This window comes from Astatotilapia calliptera, chromosome 7, assembly GCF_964374335.1.
Source record: "Astatotilapia calliptera chromosome 7, fAstCal68.1, whole genome shotgun sequence".
Classification (NCBI taxonomy): domain Eukaryota; kingdom Metazoa; phylum Chordata; class Actinopteri; order Cichliformes; family Cichlidae; genus Astatotilapia; species Astatotilapia calliptera.
The window spans coordinates 5,410,232-5,430,183 of record NC_137428.1 but is presented as its reverse complement, the minus strand read 5'-3'; the positions used below and the strand labels follow the sequence as shown (position 1 = coordinate 5,430,183).

Below are 19,952 nucleotides of genomic sequence, written 5' to 3'. Positions count from 1 at the left end.
CTTGTTAGTGGGATTCTGGATCCAGTTTCTAAGAGCATTTACTAAGTTAAAACATATAACTTTGTTCTCTTTATATCAGAATACTATATTAACTAAGTACCTGCAAATAACCAAAACTAATGTGAGCAAATGTGCAGTGTTAAAAATTCCAATCAAATTAGAAACCATGCTGGTTCTTCCACATAATGGTATGCATGTAATATTTGTTTTATTACTCTCCCAGTCAGATACTTGAAATTAAGGGTAAGACTCCCTAATTAAGGCCATGTTTGACACCGTCTACTTGAACTCACCTCCACAAATTCAAGAACCAAACCCCTCGACCACTTTGAGCTTTTGTAACCGAATTATCTGGCAAAAACATAGGAGCTGCGATGCTGTACAACCCATCCAAGAAGTTTTTTGCTACACTTTTGGTGAGAAAACTTCTAGTATTTTATAATTCTCTTGCTTAGCAGTATTTAGCTTGCATATCAAACTTTGCAGAATTAGCTGATAACTCCATCCTCTTGCTCAGAGATCACTATTGGCTCCAAAACACCAACATTGAGGTTGGTAAAGCTGATATAACGATGGCAACATCCATCTTTAAAATACAGTTTATGGTCACAGTAGCTTGCTAATCTTTGATTGAAGTGCAGACTTTCAGTTTTAATTCAAGTGATTTAACAAAGTACACCATTAAATGTTTAGGAATTACAGCCATTTTTATACACAATGGCCCATTTTCAGAGGCTCAAACACTAATTTGACAACTATATGACAAACAGCACCTTTTCCTTTTTTATTCAAGGACAGACAAAACAGAAAAGATCTGGGATTGATCCAAGTGAATTTGGGAGCCGTTTACGGGAACTCAATATAAGGTCCAAAGAGAAGTTGATGCAAGCGAAGGAAGCCATTGTGTCATTGTCCCAAAACTTATGGATTTAGGCCAGTCCACAGATTTACAGTGCTCCGATTTTATCAATACAAAGAGTGTGACGGAACTGTGTGAACATCTGAGATCATAAATCGGAGTCAGAAAATTAAACAACTACTTATCCAAATAACTGCACTTACTCAGATCTCCAGCAATACGCCACCAGGTCTGAAATAGCGTTGATGAAAGGACATTAGTGAAGCATACACACCAACTGTGGCGCAACAAACTGCATGTTGATAAAACCTGGTAAGATGGAATCTCTCATGACTGCAGTCTTGTTGGAATGCAGACTCCAGCATCCACAACCTCTCTTCTGGAGGTGCTTTTTACTTACATTAATCATGTTACCCGCTCCTGTCCGGGCTCACACAGTGTGACTGAGCTTTCAGAACTGTGGCAAGACTGCACACTTTTAAGTCTAAAACCAAAGTAAAGGTTAACACAGTGCAGCGTCAATGATTGGCTTCTGAGCTTTATTAGAAATGCAGCCCTTCCAGTCGTGGTTTCTAGAAAATGAAAACGGCCATCAAAAATGATGACAGGCCAATCCTCTCATCCCTGAAGTATAATCCTGATCATATTGAATCTTAATGGAGCCGTCTAATAGCTTCCACTTTAATCTGGCTTCCAGATACAGCGCGTGAGGTGGAGTGCTGATCTGTAATGCACTACAGGAAACAGGAAAACAGGTCAGCTGGACAGATTGAGACTAATGCTTCAGTCATGTGATTTACAGCTGTGTGCCAGAATGACTCAACTACAAAAGAAAAACATAACTTCTGAACTAGGAGAAGATTAAACATTGTTTATTCCTTCTTTTTGGTTTACAAACAAAAGGCACCCATTGATATATTTTGAGGAGTGTCACATTAAAATGAATGACAAGAATCCCTTTCCCAACTTCTGAGAGTAGAGTGGGGCCGATATTCATCACTGCACTCAAAGTAGGAGCGATTAAACAGGCCTCCCCTCAAGAACCTCACATTTTAAAAATCAAACACTGAAACTAAATCATTTTAAATGCATTCACAACCACTGATGAAAGCTTTATTCTGCACCTTAAACGTGCCCTGCGATCAACTGATCATTTAAAAAGGCCAAATAAAACTACCGCTCCTCCTTTGATGCAGGGGATAAATACTCAGGACATCGAGTCTTTTTAAAACCCCTGAAAACACATTTTAATCTTTTTGTCCCTTCCCTCTATGAAAAGTAGGGTTCTGCTTGATTGCATTTTTTTTTTTCCTGCCAGGTTACGAGAGCTAAAGTTGTTTCACGTAAGAGATTTTGATCTCGAGTCTGTTGGAAATAGATTGCTAGGAAAATGAAACCACAGTAGAAATGGCAATAATTGCAGTTCCTTGAATGGCCACTTGAGGCCGGCTCAACGCAATATACAAACTTGGCATCTTATGAAGAAAATACTTTTTAAAACTGCAATCATGTTTAAAGATATGCACTTAAGTGGCCGTTCTTTTGTGTTCAGTTTTCTGCCAAGTTTTTAAGCTAGCCAAACATTAGCATAACATTTGACCTTTGGCACTTTACCAAGTTATCTAGCCATTAGTAGCAGTAGCATCACTTTTCCCGCTCAACCTTTTATCCAAATATGGTCACATCCTGTTTCAAAGAAGTCAGTGGATGTTGGCACTGTGGGTACATCTTTTATCTACAGTCTATGGATACCTCTCAAGTCCCAAAATGTAATTTAGCTTAAAGGAAACTGGCATCACCTACTCTATCAAAACGTACAAACGTCTGTTATGCATTGTGTTACATTATTTCTTTGCCAAATTTCTGCTGCAATCAGGTTTGGCCCTGCAGAAACTACTCTGGTGGCTGGATTTCGTTTTGGACAGAGGCACACCAAACATTTTTCCCTAAGCTGCTTGTATGACATTAAATTCCTCTAACATGTACCAAAAAATAAAAAAAATAAAAAATAAAATTCTTGCAAGCAAGCTTATATCACAAAAATGTAAATGTCCCAAAGAAAAACTGGTTGTTGCAAAATAATGCTATAACGCAATGCAATTCCTAAACTGTTCAAAGCTGTGATTTCAGAGGTTTACAATCATTTCAATGCTTGTGTGCAATGCCCCGTTTTAACAATCCACTGGTAGGATTCAGTAGTTCCTGACATCAGAAGTGAGAAAACCCTGAATTAGACATGGCGGCGCTTTATTTCCCCTCCCTCCCCCCACCACACTACACAAGAACAGTCATAATCACACCAGAGACTTCACACCCTCGCAAGGAAACAGAGTTAAGCAAGAATTCGTCACATGGTCCCTCAGCTTTTCCCATATTAAAATCACAGGCAATTACAGAATTTTTCAGAGCTCAGTCAGGGAGAATCTGGCTGAGCAATGAAGTCAGGCTGTTGAATGTCTACTACATTCCGTGATGGAAAAAGTTAAAATGTGCATGTATATACAAAGTGATATGACGAGCAACTTGTAACAGCCAAATTCAGTATTTAATCTACTGCATTTACATTTTTTTAACAGGTTAAATTCTTTTTTTTCTTTTTTTTAAAATATACAGCAGCTGAAGTTGGTTCAGTTAGCTCTTTATCAGTAAACTAGTCACAATGTTATCAGCATAAAAATACATCTGTTGTGTTATATGTCATCTACCTAAATAGAGTTATACAGAAAATAACTAGAAAACAGATTTGATTGCTTTCTTTTCACATTATCTTGACAAAAGTTCAGGCACAATTCAGGTTTGAGTCTTGGACTTTCATACGATCTATGCAAAATGACTCATGCTGTGAGATTTGGGAGAAGGGGAGAAAAAATAAATAAATCACACTCCTCAGTGACTCTGGCACGACAAACATGTAGGTGCTTGAAATCTCTATGGCCTAAGATGCAAGCAAACAGCACGCAGTCACACCCTGCTTCATTAAAGCTCGGGGAAAAGACAAACATAACATAGTGCGCAGATTAGCTCAGTTCCAACAATATGAGACTTAACATGGCAACGAATGGTCCAAGAGGTTATAAACAGCAGCAATAGAATACAGTATGTCCCGCGAAGTTACTCTAACACATGCACACACAAGCACTTGCAAAGAAAAACGACTTAAACCCTTCACAATGTTGGCGAGCTACAATTAGTGCTACCTGAAAAGTAGTGTACTAAAAGAACAGTGTGGAACTCAAGATTTGTACCGGTACAAGAGCGTTTAATTTCAAAGCATTCGAGAAGAAAGAAATAACCATCTCACCCCCACCGTTTCACAGAGGTATGAGCATGTTAGCCAAGATGCATTTTGGCAAAAGTGTAGCTTAATAACTTTCAGACGTGATTTAAAACAAAAAAGGAAACTGAAGAAGAAGCTGGATATCTGCTGATGCAAGAACCGTTGGTTTGTAGGCACTGGGTAAAGCCACTACAGTACAATCTACATTGTGCTTTGCTGTAATTAGGGAGTCTGCCAACGTAGTCCACTGGAGGAACATGCAGAGGTGCATCATTGCTGACAGTTTCTTTCTCACAAGCAGCGAGAGGGGCTAAAGGCCATTCTTTTTGTGGGACATAAAAATCAGCATAAGCAAGCCCCTCCCGTGTTTATACTTCAGTTTCCACAAGCCATCGCTGCAAATGTCACGTGTTAGCTAAAATGGCTTCGCTCTTGGTGTTAGGTCATGACAGAGTTAAACAGTGATCCCTAGGTCAGCCGGTCCCTGAATAAGCCTCTTAAAATGTCAAATCAACCAACTGTTTAAGCATCTAGCCAACGCTGCTGTCAGGTGAAAAAAAACAAAAAAACAAAAAACAAAAACACAAAACAAAACAACCCTGATTCTTACAGACTGCTTTTAAAAAAAACGTTCCATAGCATAAAAATGACACAAACCACAGACAATCCGGAAGAAAAACAGCAAAACCAGTTATCTTTTCAGATGACAGATATACAACTTACACTTGCAACTTAAAACATCTGACGCGACTGAAGCCTGGACTGATTCAAAACCAGCTGGGGATTTTTGCAGCAGCATCATCCAATGCATAGCTTCGTTTTGCAGGAAGACAGCCAGGCGAGCACAAAGATGCGAGATGAGCAGGTTTAGAGAAGGTTGCTCTTGAGCAAAGCTGGCGCCGAGGAGGAGGACCGGACATGCTGGGAATAAACAGAACGAGGCTTGTTCCAACTAGTCCAAGTGCTATGAATCGGAGCTGTATGGTGCAATAAATCCATGCACTGAGTTTCTATGAAATGCCAGAGATCCAGATAGCCAACAGACCCCTGTGAACTCCAGGCTTGTCAGGTAGTTCCATCTGTATTTGAGTTGTTAAATGGTTTGGTGGTGTCAATGAAAAAGAGACCAGAGACTGATGTTTTTATTGTTTTTTTTTTCTTTTCCAAGCACTTTGAACACAAGCACCTTTCACCATCCACAGCCAGTCTTTTCTTAATTTCTTTTGTCGCTCCGCCTCGCAACCCGCCACCACGTCCCTCGGTCACTATCTCATGGTCGAAGAAGCTTGGAAGTAGGACAGGAATTTGAAGCAGAGGCTCACCACAAAGTACCAGATGTTTCTGGCCATCTGGGATCGGGCAATGAATATGCGCCAAATAAACACCACCAGGATGGTGTTGAAGGTGTAACGAATGTTCCTCAGCCTGGAAATAAAACAGATTGTGAGACATGCGATACACCACCTTAGACTGTTTCATATTGATAATGTGTCATTTCCAATGAATGCTCTCTAATAATAACCTAATTAATAAGACTCACAGGCGTTAAGACATGCTTGTAAACTGTGTATAAGCGACCAACCAAACAGTAATACCATATACATCACACTGTCCTGCAATGGTCGAGTGCAGCATGTACCAAAGTCCTGTACACTGTACACGAACTAGGACACTGGTGCATATACCCTGTGTACTCTTGTATCAGTATAATAAGAGTGAGTTGGATGTGCCAAAGTAATACTAGACAAATATTGTGTAGCCAAGTTATAACTAGTTGGCCATCTACCCCAGTGTGGGTCTTGCATAAACACCCCCTCCCCAAAGAGGAAAAACAAAAAAACAAAAAACAAACCACCCTGCATTTTTACTTTAATCAGCCAATACAGTATTTGGATTTGTGAGCAACAATTCTGCATCTTTTGTGCAAATATTTAAAAATTAAATATTAAAAAAAATATTTAAAATATTTAAAAATAATTTTTTAAATATTGTCAATAAAAAGTTTTCAAACCCATTAACGAAAAGTTGCATACAGCACATTTAACTGGCGATGCAGAAAAGCATCTTTTGTGTGGTGAACTTTAAAGAGCCTGCCAGAGCCCATCACTTTGAATGCTACTACTTCCTGTGTCTCTGTGTTGGAGGAAAGGATGACAGATTTAATTTCATAGACTTCTTACTTGTTGAGGTGTTTGCGTGCAGCAGGCAGCCCCGACAGCTCTTCGTTGAGGACATATTTTTTGGTGCCCATACAGTAATTTTCCATGTACTCTGCCCAGTGCAGCTGACGCACGTCAAAGTTAAATATCTGCAGCAAGAGAAACAAGAAACACCCTCAGTATGCCTCAGCAGCAACATTTGTTTATGAGAGATGTACTCATGACAAACCTTTATCGATTCTGAATTAACAAACATTTAAATCAACTCTCAACAGGGGACGCTTTCATGTTAAGAAGGCTGCATTGTGGATCTGACAGTGTTCCAGCTTACTGTGGCAGTTCCCCCCCCCCAGTGGTGCCTTCTAGGAAATAATACAAGCGAGGCACTGTGTGGTCAACTGTTGGGGGACGTGGGAACAGAGTCTCTGCTTCAGTAAGGAAATTCAAGCCCTTGAATCCTCCGTCTAAGGAGCCTGTATCCTCGTTAGGCGAGACAAATGCACTAAAAAAATAAATAAATAAAAAATAAATTCTGTGAAATTAAAAGTTTAACTTTGCTAATATAATGTAAAGCAGAGGTGTCAAACATAAGGCCCGGGGGCCAGAATCAAACCACTGGACAGCTTGGAACAAGCCCAGTATTTTTAAGTTAACTGTATTTTCATAACCGTTACAGCTTCTCCTACATAAAAACATCTCAGATGGCCATTCATGCTACACCTAAATAACGGAGTAACCCATCCACTATAGAAATTTCTGTTCTTTGCAACAGAACTGCCGTAGAAAAAGTAGTGAATTCATTTAATAATTTTCATAATTAGTCTGGGCAGTGAGCTACCAGAACTTTCTGTGAACTTGCACATTTATTTATTACTTTAAGCTCAAAGAGGCATCCCAGGAGATTTCCTTCTTTGCTACAGCAACATTAGAAAAACTGTTGAATTTGCCCTTCTTTCTTAAATTACTAAGACATCAGGGATTAAATGTGTAGCTAAAGTTCTGAGATGAAAGTATGCTGTATGTGGCCAGTGTAACATGAATTTGACGCCCCGGATTGAAAGCATCTGATTATTTTCTCGAAAAGACTCCACAAGACGTCAGTGTCGTAATGTTGAGTCCAGATTCCTCCAGACAGTTGCAACGCAGAACAATGATCCCGTTCACAACAAACTGACGTCAGCAGTGAATGAATCACGCTCTGCCTTACCAGCAGACTACTAGACATTATCACTCTGGCACTCCACTCTGCCACAGCGTGTAAACGACTGCAGCGTGGGCGGGGCAGGCACGGGTAACTGAGGCACGGAGTGTGAATGAAGCAGTGTGCGGAGCGATGATTAAACATTGTTTAATCATCGCGACCCTCCCTACCTTTTTATCCTCAGGGCTCATCTGGGCCAACAGCATGGCCATGTTGTCAGTGTTCCACACCCAGGAGTGACTGGTGAAATACTCCAGTACCATCATGGCTTTGTGGAGGCGAGTGATCGTCTTCATCATCCTATGGCAAACGGCATGTAGCGGAGGGGCAGTGTAAGGAAAAGACAGCAGTGTTGTGGATAAATAGTGTTTGCAGAGTAGGACCAGAAGGAAGATGAGGAAGAGGACAGGACAGATAAAAAGTGGTGGGATAAAGAGGCAGGATGAGAAGGAAAGGAGAAGAGTATGCCAAAGTGTTTGGGAGCAGGGGCAGAGGTTAGACAGTCTAGAGAAATATTAGGCTATAAAAGACAGGTACCAGAGAGAGCAATGTATATATGTATGCATATAAATTAACCGTTTGCAGTCAAATTTGTTATTCCTGTATATCTCAGATCGATTTGACCTCTCCGATTACGCTATGGGCATGACTTCACTGATTTGCACATTTGATTAAGCTGATCTTGATTTAAAAAAGTGATCATTTGAGCTGTACAGTGCTATGAGATTGCATACGGTAGCCATCAGCCACAGCGTTAACGCAAATGACAGAAGAAGTGAACACTCAGTGTTACAAACCACATTCTCAAACTAGTGCCAGAAACCAAAGGTACATCTCAGCTGATGTTTGCCCATGACCAGATTGGTTAGAAAACTCAAATGAAGCAATCTGAAACTATTAGGTAGGTGGAGTTAATGCTGTGGCTGATTTATTGATCTAAACTTTGAACTTTTATTGTTCCCATCCTGTCAAAATCTTAAAAAGTGCCAAGAAAAAGTTTTAAGCTTTGTGGAAAACAGATTTGTCAGCTACTCCACATCATTTTCTTTTGCCAGCACTTTTTAAAACTTTCTTACTCCTGGAGAGAACAAAGGAAGCATGTTGTAGTTTTTCCAGACAATTTAAATTCAATCGTGTAATAATTTTATTAAACCCCAGATTAGGACATTTGGAGGTCATACTTTTTTCACAGTTTTTGGTAAGGTTATAGCTTGCCTGAAAGATAGGAGTATTTTCCAAGCTTTTTCATAGCACTGCAAGTCAAGGTGGCAATTTCTTCCCTGCGGCAAAGTGAGTCACACAAATCAGCAAACAAATCAACTGGATTTAATCTGTTTATAGGCCAGGAGGACAGACAGTTCACTCAAATGAACCCATGACCCAGTCTAGGTCAATATTTTACCCAAAATAATTAAAAGCTCAACACAAAAATGAACTAAATCAGCTTAAGTTCCTCAGAAAATAAACTTACAGTGGAGGTGATATTGTCCTCCTGGTAACACAGATGAATCCAGTTAGGATACTTAATTTTTGTGTTAGTTCAGATGGAGATAATCAAATTTTTAGTAGGAATGATTCAAGGTGATGATGTGATCAGTGTGCAAAGAAGCAGCCAATATTGTTAGCAGGATAAAAGGGATCCGAGTCTTCAAATGCCACCTTTTTTGTCATCCAGTAAATTGTAAATGTTAACCACTTTTGGATCAAATTACTTCAGACATTTCAATTTGTCATGAACAGAAATGGCAGGCTGCAACGCGAGGCCTGTAATGCTGTCCTTTTAAACTGCTACACTAATGAAGGCAGATTGATATGACTCAGATTCCTTCTGCGAACACAAATGATTCAAAGATGTGACAAACATGCATGGTTGATCAGCATACAGAAGCAGGGATAATCATTTCTTGTAGCTGGTGACAAAGCCAGTTAGGTTCAATACAAATTACCCATTCAGCCATCCATGAGTATTTCAGACAGTTAAGCACAGCAAGTTTTGTCCAATTCATTTTTCATTTATTTTTATTATTTATTTATTTATTTATTTATTTAGAATCAGAAACAGCACTGCTGATTTTAAAACTATAAAGGTGTCACTTTTGCCGTCTGAAATATTTGTGGCTTTAGAATTTAGACTAAGAATGAATTACCAATCAGTTTGCATGCAGTAGTGTTGTTTTCAGTGAGACACAAGATGTCCAACTGAGCACAACTTTCTCGATTGGTCAAGAAGTCTCGTGGTGCCTCAGCATTTTCCATGATTGGGTGAAGACCGGCGGATAATGGATGTCATGTTCACAGCATGGCTTGTTCACGAAAGGAAAAAAAAAAGAAAAAAAAAAAAAGGCACGTGGCATCTTCTTTGAATTGAAAACACATGCTCGGATACTGCCTACATTAACAGCTGACGTCAAGAAAAGACACTGCAAACATTGTTCCTTCTGCCCTTGTTTCCACCTTCCCAGGAAAAAAAAAAAAAAGACATTCAGGGAGGAGTGGAGTGTGGGGAAATTGGGAGAGGCAGGGGGCAGACTGGCAGACAGGAGAGGGTTGAGGGGCAGTTGCAACCTTACCGGGGCTTCCGGCCCATCAGCGTGAGATAGCCATCATAGAGCAGGGCTGGCAGCGTGTGGCTGACAGTGGTCCAGTACTGATTAGTAAAGGGGTTGGAGCGTAGATTGACATTGGGCCTTCTGAAAGCCTGCTCTAAGGGATTGGTCTTGAAGGACATGTTTATACAGTACTCTGTAGGAGAGAGAATCACATATGACGGAACAGGAAGGACACAGAGGACGAGAAGAAAAGGAATGCACGTTCATTTTCTCCTCCTTTTGATACAAGGAAAGACGCAGGCCCACTGTAACCGTCTAATTAGCAGCACAACAGAACACTGGATCTAGTCTTTGGAAACAAAACAAGACAGTTTGAGTCCACTTCAGTCCATTTATGAGCTGGACTGAAGTGAACTTGGTGCCAAGGTTTTGGAAATCTAACTGAAAATACAAACATTAGAAAGACGCAAAGAGTGCAGAATCCAGCATGTTCAGGAGAACAGCTGGGTTATACATTCTTCACCTGCAAAACTGCACACAAGCATCTTTAACACAGCAGCACTGCAGCTATGACGTTAGGCTACTTCGATAAAGGAAGGGTGACAGTGTAAGCCGGCGGAAATGCGAGTGTGTGTGTGTTTGGGGTAGGGGGTTCTGTTAGAACAGCAGCGGCACGGCACATCCGAAACGGCAATGACGAGGTTACCTGGGTTCTCGTCCAATCAGCCTGAGGTACAGATCATAGAGGAAGGCCGGAGCTTTGTGGCTCACGGCGATCCAGTACTGATTGATTAGGTGATTGGATGTGAGATTAACATTGGGCCGACGGAAGGCCTGCTCAAGGGGGTTCCTCTTGAATGTGGATATTACATGGTACTCTAAGAAACAGAAGGTTGTTCAACACAAGTCATCAATGAGCAGCTTTAAGATTGCCGTTACATTGTTTTGCCTTTATGACTGGCTAGAAGGTTGAGCCATGTGGGAAAACTATACTATATGTTCTGCAGATATACAAAGCCACAAGGTTTGTACCGGAACTAGAAAAAGTTCGATTTCCTAGTTTTCAACTGCCTTAGCTGTTAGGAAACTAGCTAGACAAAAGGGTGCTAATACAATAACAAATAATGTAAGGTGAATAACATCAGGCATCTAAAAATGGCAGCATTACAGGGGATGAGGTGTGTCATAACAGCAACTGATGCAACCAAATGTGCACCTCCACCACCTGTGTGGCGATCAGCCTGCAACTGCTGCGATTGGCCTGTTCAGTCCTGTTGACTCCTCCTCTACATTTGAGCTACTCGTTACCGCTGTTGAATGGCTCAGTGTGAGAATAATCACACTTCACCTCAATATGAGAACTCAGCAACCTGTCCAAACTATCAAAATGGATGTGAATGCATGCTCCATGTGGAGAAAAAATTTGTAATTTCTTTAATTAGTCCTCAGGAACTGTTCTCCAGGGTTCTTTAAGGGCATTTAAAGCTCTTCTTTGAATTTTGGGTGCCCTTTGTTCCATTCTCTGTCGAGATGATCCTACACTTTTCCATCCAGGTTTACTGTGTGTTCAGGATCATCGTCATGCTGAAAAATGAAACTGTTGCCAAGCAGATGGTACTGCATAGTGGATCAGTCTACAGAGGCACGTTTGTGTTCACAGTTCCAATTTTGACAAGATATCCAACAACACTGGGTGAAATGTAGCCACAAACCATGAGAGAGCCTCCACCCTGCTCTATAGATGGGTGTAGACACTCACTGTGAACCTTTGACCAGCTCTGTACATACTAATGATTTGAACAATAATTTCACATTTGGATGAATCGCTCCATCAGACCTGTTGCCGCTGGTTTTTGCTCCAGTTTTTGTGCAGTGTCCCTGTCTCACTTCTTTTATAAGTGAAAAAAGCAGCTAACAAAAAAAACTTTAAAGGACCTTTAGAAAGCCTGGAGAACTGTTACTCACGGCCACCAATAATAATACTAAAGAAATCTGGCAACTTGGAAGCAAACTAATTAAATGAGGGGTGGCTCAAGACTTTTGCACAGCACTGTATGCAGCAGGAGTTGTCAAGATCTGCAAACTGAGAAATTGTGTAATATCATTTAAACCCTGAGGCGAGCCTCTACATGATCTGGATAAAGTCATTTCGTTCTCAGTTCCTATTTGAAACTGTGTCATGCTGTTATCTGTCACCTTTTTAATGCACAGTGCAACTTTAAACAAAGGGGAGTGACTCTCAAGCTCGTTCTGTCACGGTCGCTGCCACCCTAATTTTATATATGCAAGCCCTGCACCTGGCTCAGTAATTTAACTGCCAGCACACCAGAATTCAAGTTTTAGGACATAGCGGTTTTACATTTAAAAGCTTAAAACACTGCACTTAGAGCAGGAGCTACAGTTTAAACCATGAAATTTAAATGCAAAGCATTAAGAGAATTCAGCACAAATACAGGACATGATGAGATTATGAACAGTTTTCCAAAATGTGCAACTTCTATACTGGGGAAAGATGCGCTTGGGATACTTTACTGCCCCAAATCAATATCCATAAGGGACAGGTAAACAAAAGCTTCTGCTTTGGGTGTGGCAGGCCAGGAATCAAGTTACAGTGAGGGTATATCATTAGACGCCACGTTAAAGCGCATAAGCTTCCACTGTCAGGGGCTTCCCCCTCATAGGCTGCGTTTAGGCAAGAAATTGTCTTACCGACTTCTCCCCAGCGAAACGGGTTAATCCCACCAGTTGTACAATTGTACACGGGTATGCTTTTAGGCCTGCCGTAAAAAGGGAAAGATGTCAGAGGAACTAAGATGAATTAAAAAACAAATATTGACTAAAGTTGTGTTAATGTGTGGGTCTCTCACCTGTTAAGCACCTGTGATCCTGAGTACCAGCCTGCAGCCAGCGTAGTGTTGATGACCACATCTACAGGAACCAGGTCAGCCACAGCATTATTAGATGCTCTCATTGTTCGGAGGATCCCTTTACCAGCCTAAGAGGGGGTGGCGTAGAGGAAGTATTAATGCAACCGATTTGTGGAAAACACACCACAATCACAAATCACACCACAGACTTTATAACAATTAATAAACCACAACTAGCTCTTCAAAGCAAACATACGGCACAGTTGTTTATGTAACCAATCATCATGAATAACAGTAAATTACCACCAGAATCTTAAATACTTCAATACCACTCAAAGCTCTCTGATTGTGCTGTAAATACGAGCAATCATAAAACAGTTTAGGCTTCTAGACCCCACCTACAGTTATTTTTCCTGTGTACTTACTGCAATGAAAATCCCACTGGGTCCATTGAAGTTATCAATCCAGCCCTGAAAGATAGAATATTAATGTTGAAACAATGCGCTTACTCACCAAAGCTGAATGACAAAGTTTAACAAAAGCAATGAAAATATTAAAGCTGAAATATAACTTTCAGGCAGATGTTCAACTGACTTAATAAAAAAAATAAATCAATCACACTGCTGCTTAAACTTTAGGAGAATTCCCACAATTGTGCTTGGCAAAAAGGAGAGGTGAAGAAGACCAAATTTGGGGGGGAACAAATCCAAATAATATATAAAAGACACGATTATGCATTGTTCTTTACCAATTTAAGGTTCTACAGTAATAATGAAAACGCAGCGTAACACCAGCATCTGGAATTACTCACTGGGAAGGGCTCTTTCCAGCTGGCTCCAACTATGGAGGGTCTGACAATGCCTACGTTGAGGTCTCCAGCCTCCTGCTGCACCATATATTCGGCCAGAGATTTGGTGAAGGTGTAAGTGTTGGGATGTTCTCCAATTAGCTTGGGAGTCAGTGTAGATACCAGATCGTCATCCATCCAGCTGGACCGAGAGAGACAGAGAGAGATTAGCCCTGTATTTGCTTAATTTAATTTTATGACCTGCAGGGCTTTCCAGTCTGAAGTAAACAGAAATATTGCTCATTCTCCAGTACTAATCACTGTGTGGGTGACTGCCCCAACAATATTTAAACCCAGAGAATATCCAAAAAGCAATGGCACATTCCCCTCAACACTTTGCAATACGTAGGTATTGTAGGTTGTCACATCTGTCACTAGCACTACTGCTGCTGTTCAGAAAAACTCTCTTCAAGTGTTAGGAAGCCACACCTCCAGGGGAGCCTTACTCACACAAAAAAATCAAACCAGCTGTAATTACAGGACAAAAGTATAACAGCCAAAACAATATTCATGTCCTTCTTTTCACTTTATTTTCCTTTAGACTTAGAATTCACCAACTGCTTAAACCCGTTTGTGTAAAATGTCATCGTCTCTCCCACGCTGCACCACGCTCTCATTACACACAACATTTCACTAACAAACACACCAGGGGAAAGGGCAAACAAGTAGTAATGAGCTACATTAAGCTCAAATTAAAGCCAAACCAACAGCGTTCACTCATCAAAGATTACTCTAAAACTACAATGAACAAAGAAGGGATTTTGGGACGGCCGTCAACACCAAAAACATCCAAAAATCTCTACAATGTGGAATTCAGAAAGTTGTAGGCATCTCAAAATGGCAACTTCCATATTTTTGCTTTTTTTAATAAAAAAAATAATAAATAAATGGACATGTATACATATCCATTTTTTATATACAGTCTATAGATAATGCGTGTAAAGAGAATAACTGCTGTTTGATGCACAAGTTCATTAAATGGACCAAAATACCTCATTTCATTACCAGTGCCCACAGTTTTATTAATTTATTCAGTCTGCAGAAAGTCTGCTAAGCAATACGATTTGCTCTTTTGGACTGTTCTCAAGCGTGAGAGAAAAAGAAAAGGAAAAAAGTCTCCAACAGACCAGGTGGGAAAAGAGTTTAACCCTCTCTTCCATGCAAACCACATGTGATTACACTCCTAAAAATGTGCTCAGAACAAAGAAATGCAAACACGAACAACACAGTTGTCATGATTACATAACTGGAACAAGGTAAAAAGAGAAACCTGAAGAGCGAATTACGTGTGCCAACAATGCCCATCTGCTCCACCTTCCATATAAAATCCAGAGTTGGGCAAAAGGAAAAATTATATTCCAGCTCATTAGGTCGTTTCACTCATCACTATTCAACCGCTACACAACAACCTCGAGCAACTCTGCCCATCCAGAAGATCAGTGTGTACTGTACACAACAAACTCTGCATGCTGTCTCTTTGCACACGCACTCAAACGTTCACTGAACAGCTCTGTACATAAAATCCCCCAGAATCATAGCACTAATCTCTACTCCACAGACTTTACTAATCTATCTTGAGCCATTTACTGTAAAGCCAGAGTTAAGCTGAAGTGCTTCGCTTTATTTCACTGGCATTAATCTTGAAATGCACTTCCTACTTGCTTTTAAATCCATCAAAGTCTGGAAAAAAAAAAATAAAACTATTAAACTTAATGCTGCCATTTAGCAATGACTGCTACGTCCTCATATCTGCACACGTGAAGCAGACGTTTGGTGTCAGTGCTGTTTGATCACATTCCAGATCAGCTTACTCCAGAGTATCGATGAGTTTTCGGTAGTCTACGGAGGGAGAGTAGACAACTTCCTCGATGAGCTCTCGGTTACAGTTGGCATAGGCTGTGGAGATGTGAATAAAAACCTCCAGGTGCTTCATCCTGTGAGCCAGGGCCAGCATCATCTGAGTGGCCAGGACATTCAGCTGCACTGCATCCCTGAGTGAAAGAGGGTAAAAGACAGGATAGTACATGTCAGGAAAGCAAGACGTGATTGCAGCTCCACCTAAAAATGCTTACTTCCGTTTTGATTACATAAGGTTCACATATCTGTCGTCGCAAAACACAGAAGTATCATTTAAGCTTCCACAAACAAAAGTTCCTTATCAAATGTTTACCTGACTCCTAGTCTGACTCAAAATCTACACTACACTGATGTGCACAATTTCCTGCTTGCACACTGCCCGAAAACTTTGAACAAGAACACAAATGTCCACAATACTAATTATAAACAACATCCAATTCCACCCATTTAGCACAAATAATTTCCTCCAAGCATAATGTACCATCTCCAAAAGGCTGCAAGAGTTAAATCTCAAAGCAGCTCCAGGCGTGCCCTTTGCATGCCGGGTCAGGTGTCATCAGTCTGTGTGGTTCAAAACAACAGTGGGCAGTCCGTCAACATTGCTGTTTTTTTCTCGTGCCGCACCAAGCAAACACTGACTCCATCACCATTCATTTGAATAAATAACAGCTATTTTTAAAAAAGGCAGTAGATCGCACACACTAAGGTGCTGCCCTTTACCAGGCTCACAGAATTTAATAAGAAGAAACTAAGCTTTTAGGAGAAGCTAAAAGCAGCAAGTTTTAGGCAAAGAACGAAGGAAGGTGCAAGGTCAGAATATAAATGAGCAAAGCTACAATCAGGAGCCCCAAACATAAGACCATACAGCTTAAAACTAATATAGAAATTTAACCCTTTAAGACCTACCATAGAACCAAGTCCGCCAGAGCTTATATTATATTTTTACATGCTGTAGTGCCATTTTTGGGAGCATTTCAAGTTGCTATACATCAATACAACCATTATAGCCCAAATTTTAATAATATGGATGCATTAAGTGCATAGCAATTACATAAATTGCAAAAAAGTGCAATAAACTACAAAAGAAATTGAAAATCGTTTGGTTTTTTTAACATATATTTCTAGTTAGAGAAATTTAAGAGGCTTATCCCTCAAAATTGTAACTACAAAAAAGTTAAAAATAGTTTCCCACCACAGGAAATTTATTTTGAGTGTCTTCACAGTTTTATTTTTGAAATACACAAATTTTTATATACTGCAGGAAAAACGAAAATAAATATTATAATGCAAATATGCAAAAAAGCAGCATATGCATCAAAATAAACTATTTCCAGCAGTGCAATATGAGTCCTAAGCATCCCAGAAACGACACAGAAAGTCATAAAGTCAAACATAACTTTTAAAAACACCAGTACAGGCTCATGAGGCCCTGATGGTAAAAAACTACATTTCCGCGAAAATTACGTCACTTCCGGTTTCAGGCAGGTAATAGCGGACATGCGAAAGTTCGCTCTGACGTCTATTCCAACGTAGGAAGTGTTATGAACAGCTGATCGGATCGGCAAAGCGTGTTTCTGGAATATTATGTTTTTGTTCCCGCAAGCGCTTTTTATGCAGTTTTTGCAAAGCTTTATGTGGAAGGAAACCGTGACCTAGGACAAGCTGATGGCACAAGATGTAAGTACAACTTCTCCGGTTTCATATGCAAAAAAAAAATTATTGCGCTAGCTTACGTGGTTGCAGTGCTACCGGGATTTAAAAATAGTTATGCAAAACAGAGCGTGCCCGCTCCGACTAGTTTTAAAGGGTTAAAAAGAGGAAAAAAATAACTCACTTGAGTGGCTCACTAAAGCGGACAGTGGCAGCACAGTGGAAGACGATGTCAATGTTTTCAGCAAGGATGCTCTGGTCCGCTTTACTCAGATTCAGCTCCGGTTGTGTGAGGTCAGAGTTCACTGCAATGATCTTCTCTGCAAAGTCCGGCTGATCTTGTTGCAATTTTTCAAACAGCTAAAATAGTGAAAAAAGTAAAGTCAGTACGACATGGAAATTACAGAAGACCATAACCATAACCAAATACAGATGACTGTCATGCTGTAGAAGACCCCTTTTTTTTGACCTAGTCACAATTTAGTCGTCACTTCTCAGACCAGCCTGTTTTTCCTTGTTTTTAAACATTGCATTTGGCATCAAACTGGAAAACTGTTCCCAAAGAATGTGGTAGTATCACGGTGTGGGGGGTTTCTGCACAATCTTTATCAGAAGCTGCTTCACCAACATGTTGCTGCTTGTCACTCTGCAAAATTGGCTGAAACTAAAATAATGACACTGCGATCCCAGAGCCTGATCTGAACCCCACTGAGACTCTGAAGATGACCGAGGACAAATTTTGGCACACGCAAGCCACTACAGTCTCCAAACTGTGGAAGTGATGAAGTAAGAGGGGAGAAAAAGACCAAACTAGAGCAAAATGAGAAACTGCTGGACTTTGCAAAAGTGCAAAGGCAGTCCATCCAGAGGGTGTTTGTTGTCAATGTGGCAAAAATATGCAGTATAACATTTCTGTGCGCCATTTTTGTTCCATCTGCCAGCTACAGAAGAGCCTCAAAACCATTCATCACATCACACCATCCTCTCTTTGCCCATTACTCACCTTGCTGTTGACGATTTCGGAGATGCGGGCTTTAGGGCTTTGACCAGCTTTCGATCTGACCAGCACATAGACTGATCTGACTTCTGGACAGGACCTCAGCAGCTTCTCCAGCAGCACCTTCAATAACAAGCAAGCAAAATGACTCAGTTTGGACTGAGATTGTTACAACTGGTCAGTCCTGCTAAATCTTCACAAAAGACAAACTGATACAGAACAAAAAAGTTTTTTTAGCTTCTCTCTTGTTTCAAAGAGGTTGCATATTTTATTAGGCAAAGATTTTGCACAAGAGTCCTCCTTATACAACTCCCACTTATGTGCGCTTGGTACTGGCACAAGGAGTACACTAGCTTGTGAACACAGTGAGGCTGACTTCATGTCCCATCCCCATCTCAAACTGGGGTCTGTCACATGCAAGTTGAATGTGTTAACCACTACATGGTGGTTGACTAAGAGGCCTTCTGACTCTCCTCTAACAGCTTAAGTAAAGTGGAAGTAAGAAATTCAGGACATGACTCTTATCATCACCATGACTGCTATACAGTCACAAACCAAAAGCAGCTTAGAAATTGAATCCAATAAGCCCTAACAAACCAAAAAACTCAAACACTGTATATCATTCCAAACATATATATACACTACTAATGTGCAACATTTTTATTAACCATATAAAAACACAGTGATAATAAAAAGATCACATTCGAAAACGCTGAAAGATGTTTGAAGTTGGAACTTGAGATTTGCAATGCATTATGGGTTGAGTAATCATTTTCCTCTTGCCAAAAATTTGTTCTGTACACATTCTTGCACTTTTGCCTTCTTCCGGTTCCCTTTATTTTGAGGACCCAAATCAAATATTTTTGACTCACAGCTGCTCGGCTTGGTTTGACGCTTAAATCTTTTATATAAAAGTTGCGATGCGTCACTGGAGGAAATTAATGAGAAACTCACTTCTGGAACCAGAGCCTTTTAAAATGAGAGGTCACTGCTGAGCTCTATATTGCAAAATAGTAGCTGACAATAGAATTCGATGTGTTTGCATCATCACAAAACTGCAACACTGCAGTTCACTGGATGGCTGCAGTTGTGCAGAGACGTTCCAGCTGATGGAGAGTCATCGTGTGTGCCACTTCACTTTAACATACAACTCAAGTCAAGTGTGTGTAACATGCTTCAGACTGGAAACTCTCCAGATAGCCACTTTAAAGATTACCAAAGTTCATATTGCTGGGCTCAGTCCTGCTGGCTGCTAGATGATGAAAACCACAACTGTACCTTGCCCATGAAGCCGGTCGCTCCGGAGATCAGCACGTTTTTTCCTGCATAGTATTCTGGGATGTTCACCATGATGTCTGCAGTCTCTCAATACCACACGACCTGCATAGACATGATAAGAAAAAGATGAGTAAAATAAAATAAAGCTGTGTTCCAAGGACAGTGAAGTCCTACACAGACTCACATTTGAGGAACTTCAAGGTTGCCAAACCTGTTTTGTGCAAAATTTTAAATCAGCCTGTAACATCCGCTTCATTCTGAAAACACACCACACCAGGAAATGCTGCAAACATGAAAGTGATTCTGCACTTTAAAATCTAACTTCATTTTAAAGTCTCCAACATAGCAATGTGTAAAGTTTTTAAACATGCCTGTGCTTTTCTAAACTGGTTTGAAGTAGGTTTAGCTGGA

General features: G+C 40.4%; 1 protein-coding gene across 2 annotated transcripts in view; it reads right to left on the bottom strand.

Annotated features, from left to right (window-relative positions):
- Positions 1-4,097: 4,097 nt before the first annotated feature.
- The window catches only part of far1 (fatty acyl CoA reductase 1), a 28,350-nt gene continuing 12,495 nt past the window's right edge, over positions 4,098-19,952 (bottom strand). The window contains exons 2-13 of one of the 2 annotated variants that reach the window (XM_026172655.2): positions 19,542-19,643; positions 18,270-18,386; positions 17,451-17,626; positions 15,571-15,750; positions 13,724-13,901; positions 13,338-13,382; positions 12,913-13,040; positions 12,755-12,822; positions 10,752-10,923; positions 7,667-7,796; positions 6,317-6,444; positions 4,098-5,561 (exon numbers count right to left, since the gene is read on the bottom strand). In XM_026172655.2, the coding sequence (XP_026028440.2) occupies positions 5,402-5,561; positions 6,317-6,444; positions 7,667-7,796; positions 10,752-10,923; positions 12,755-12,822; positions 12,913-13,040; positions 13,338-13,382; positions 13,724-13,901; positions 15,571-15,750; positions 17,451-17,626; positions 18,270-18,386; positions 19,542-19,613 (1,554 nt within the window). In that variant the 5' untranslated portion in view covers positions 19,614-19,643 and the 3' untranslated portion in view covers positions 4,098-5,401. Of the gene's footprint in view, positions 5,562-6,316; positions 6,445-7,666; positions 7,797-10,066; positions 10,239-10,751; positions 10,924-12,754; positions 12,823-12,912; positions 13,041-13,337; positions 13,383-13,723; positions 13,902-15,570; positions 15,751-17,450; positions 17,627-18,269; positions 18,387-19,541; positions 19,644-19,952 lie in introns of both variants that reach the window. The other variant, XM_026172654.2, reaches the window with a different exon arrangement.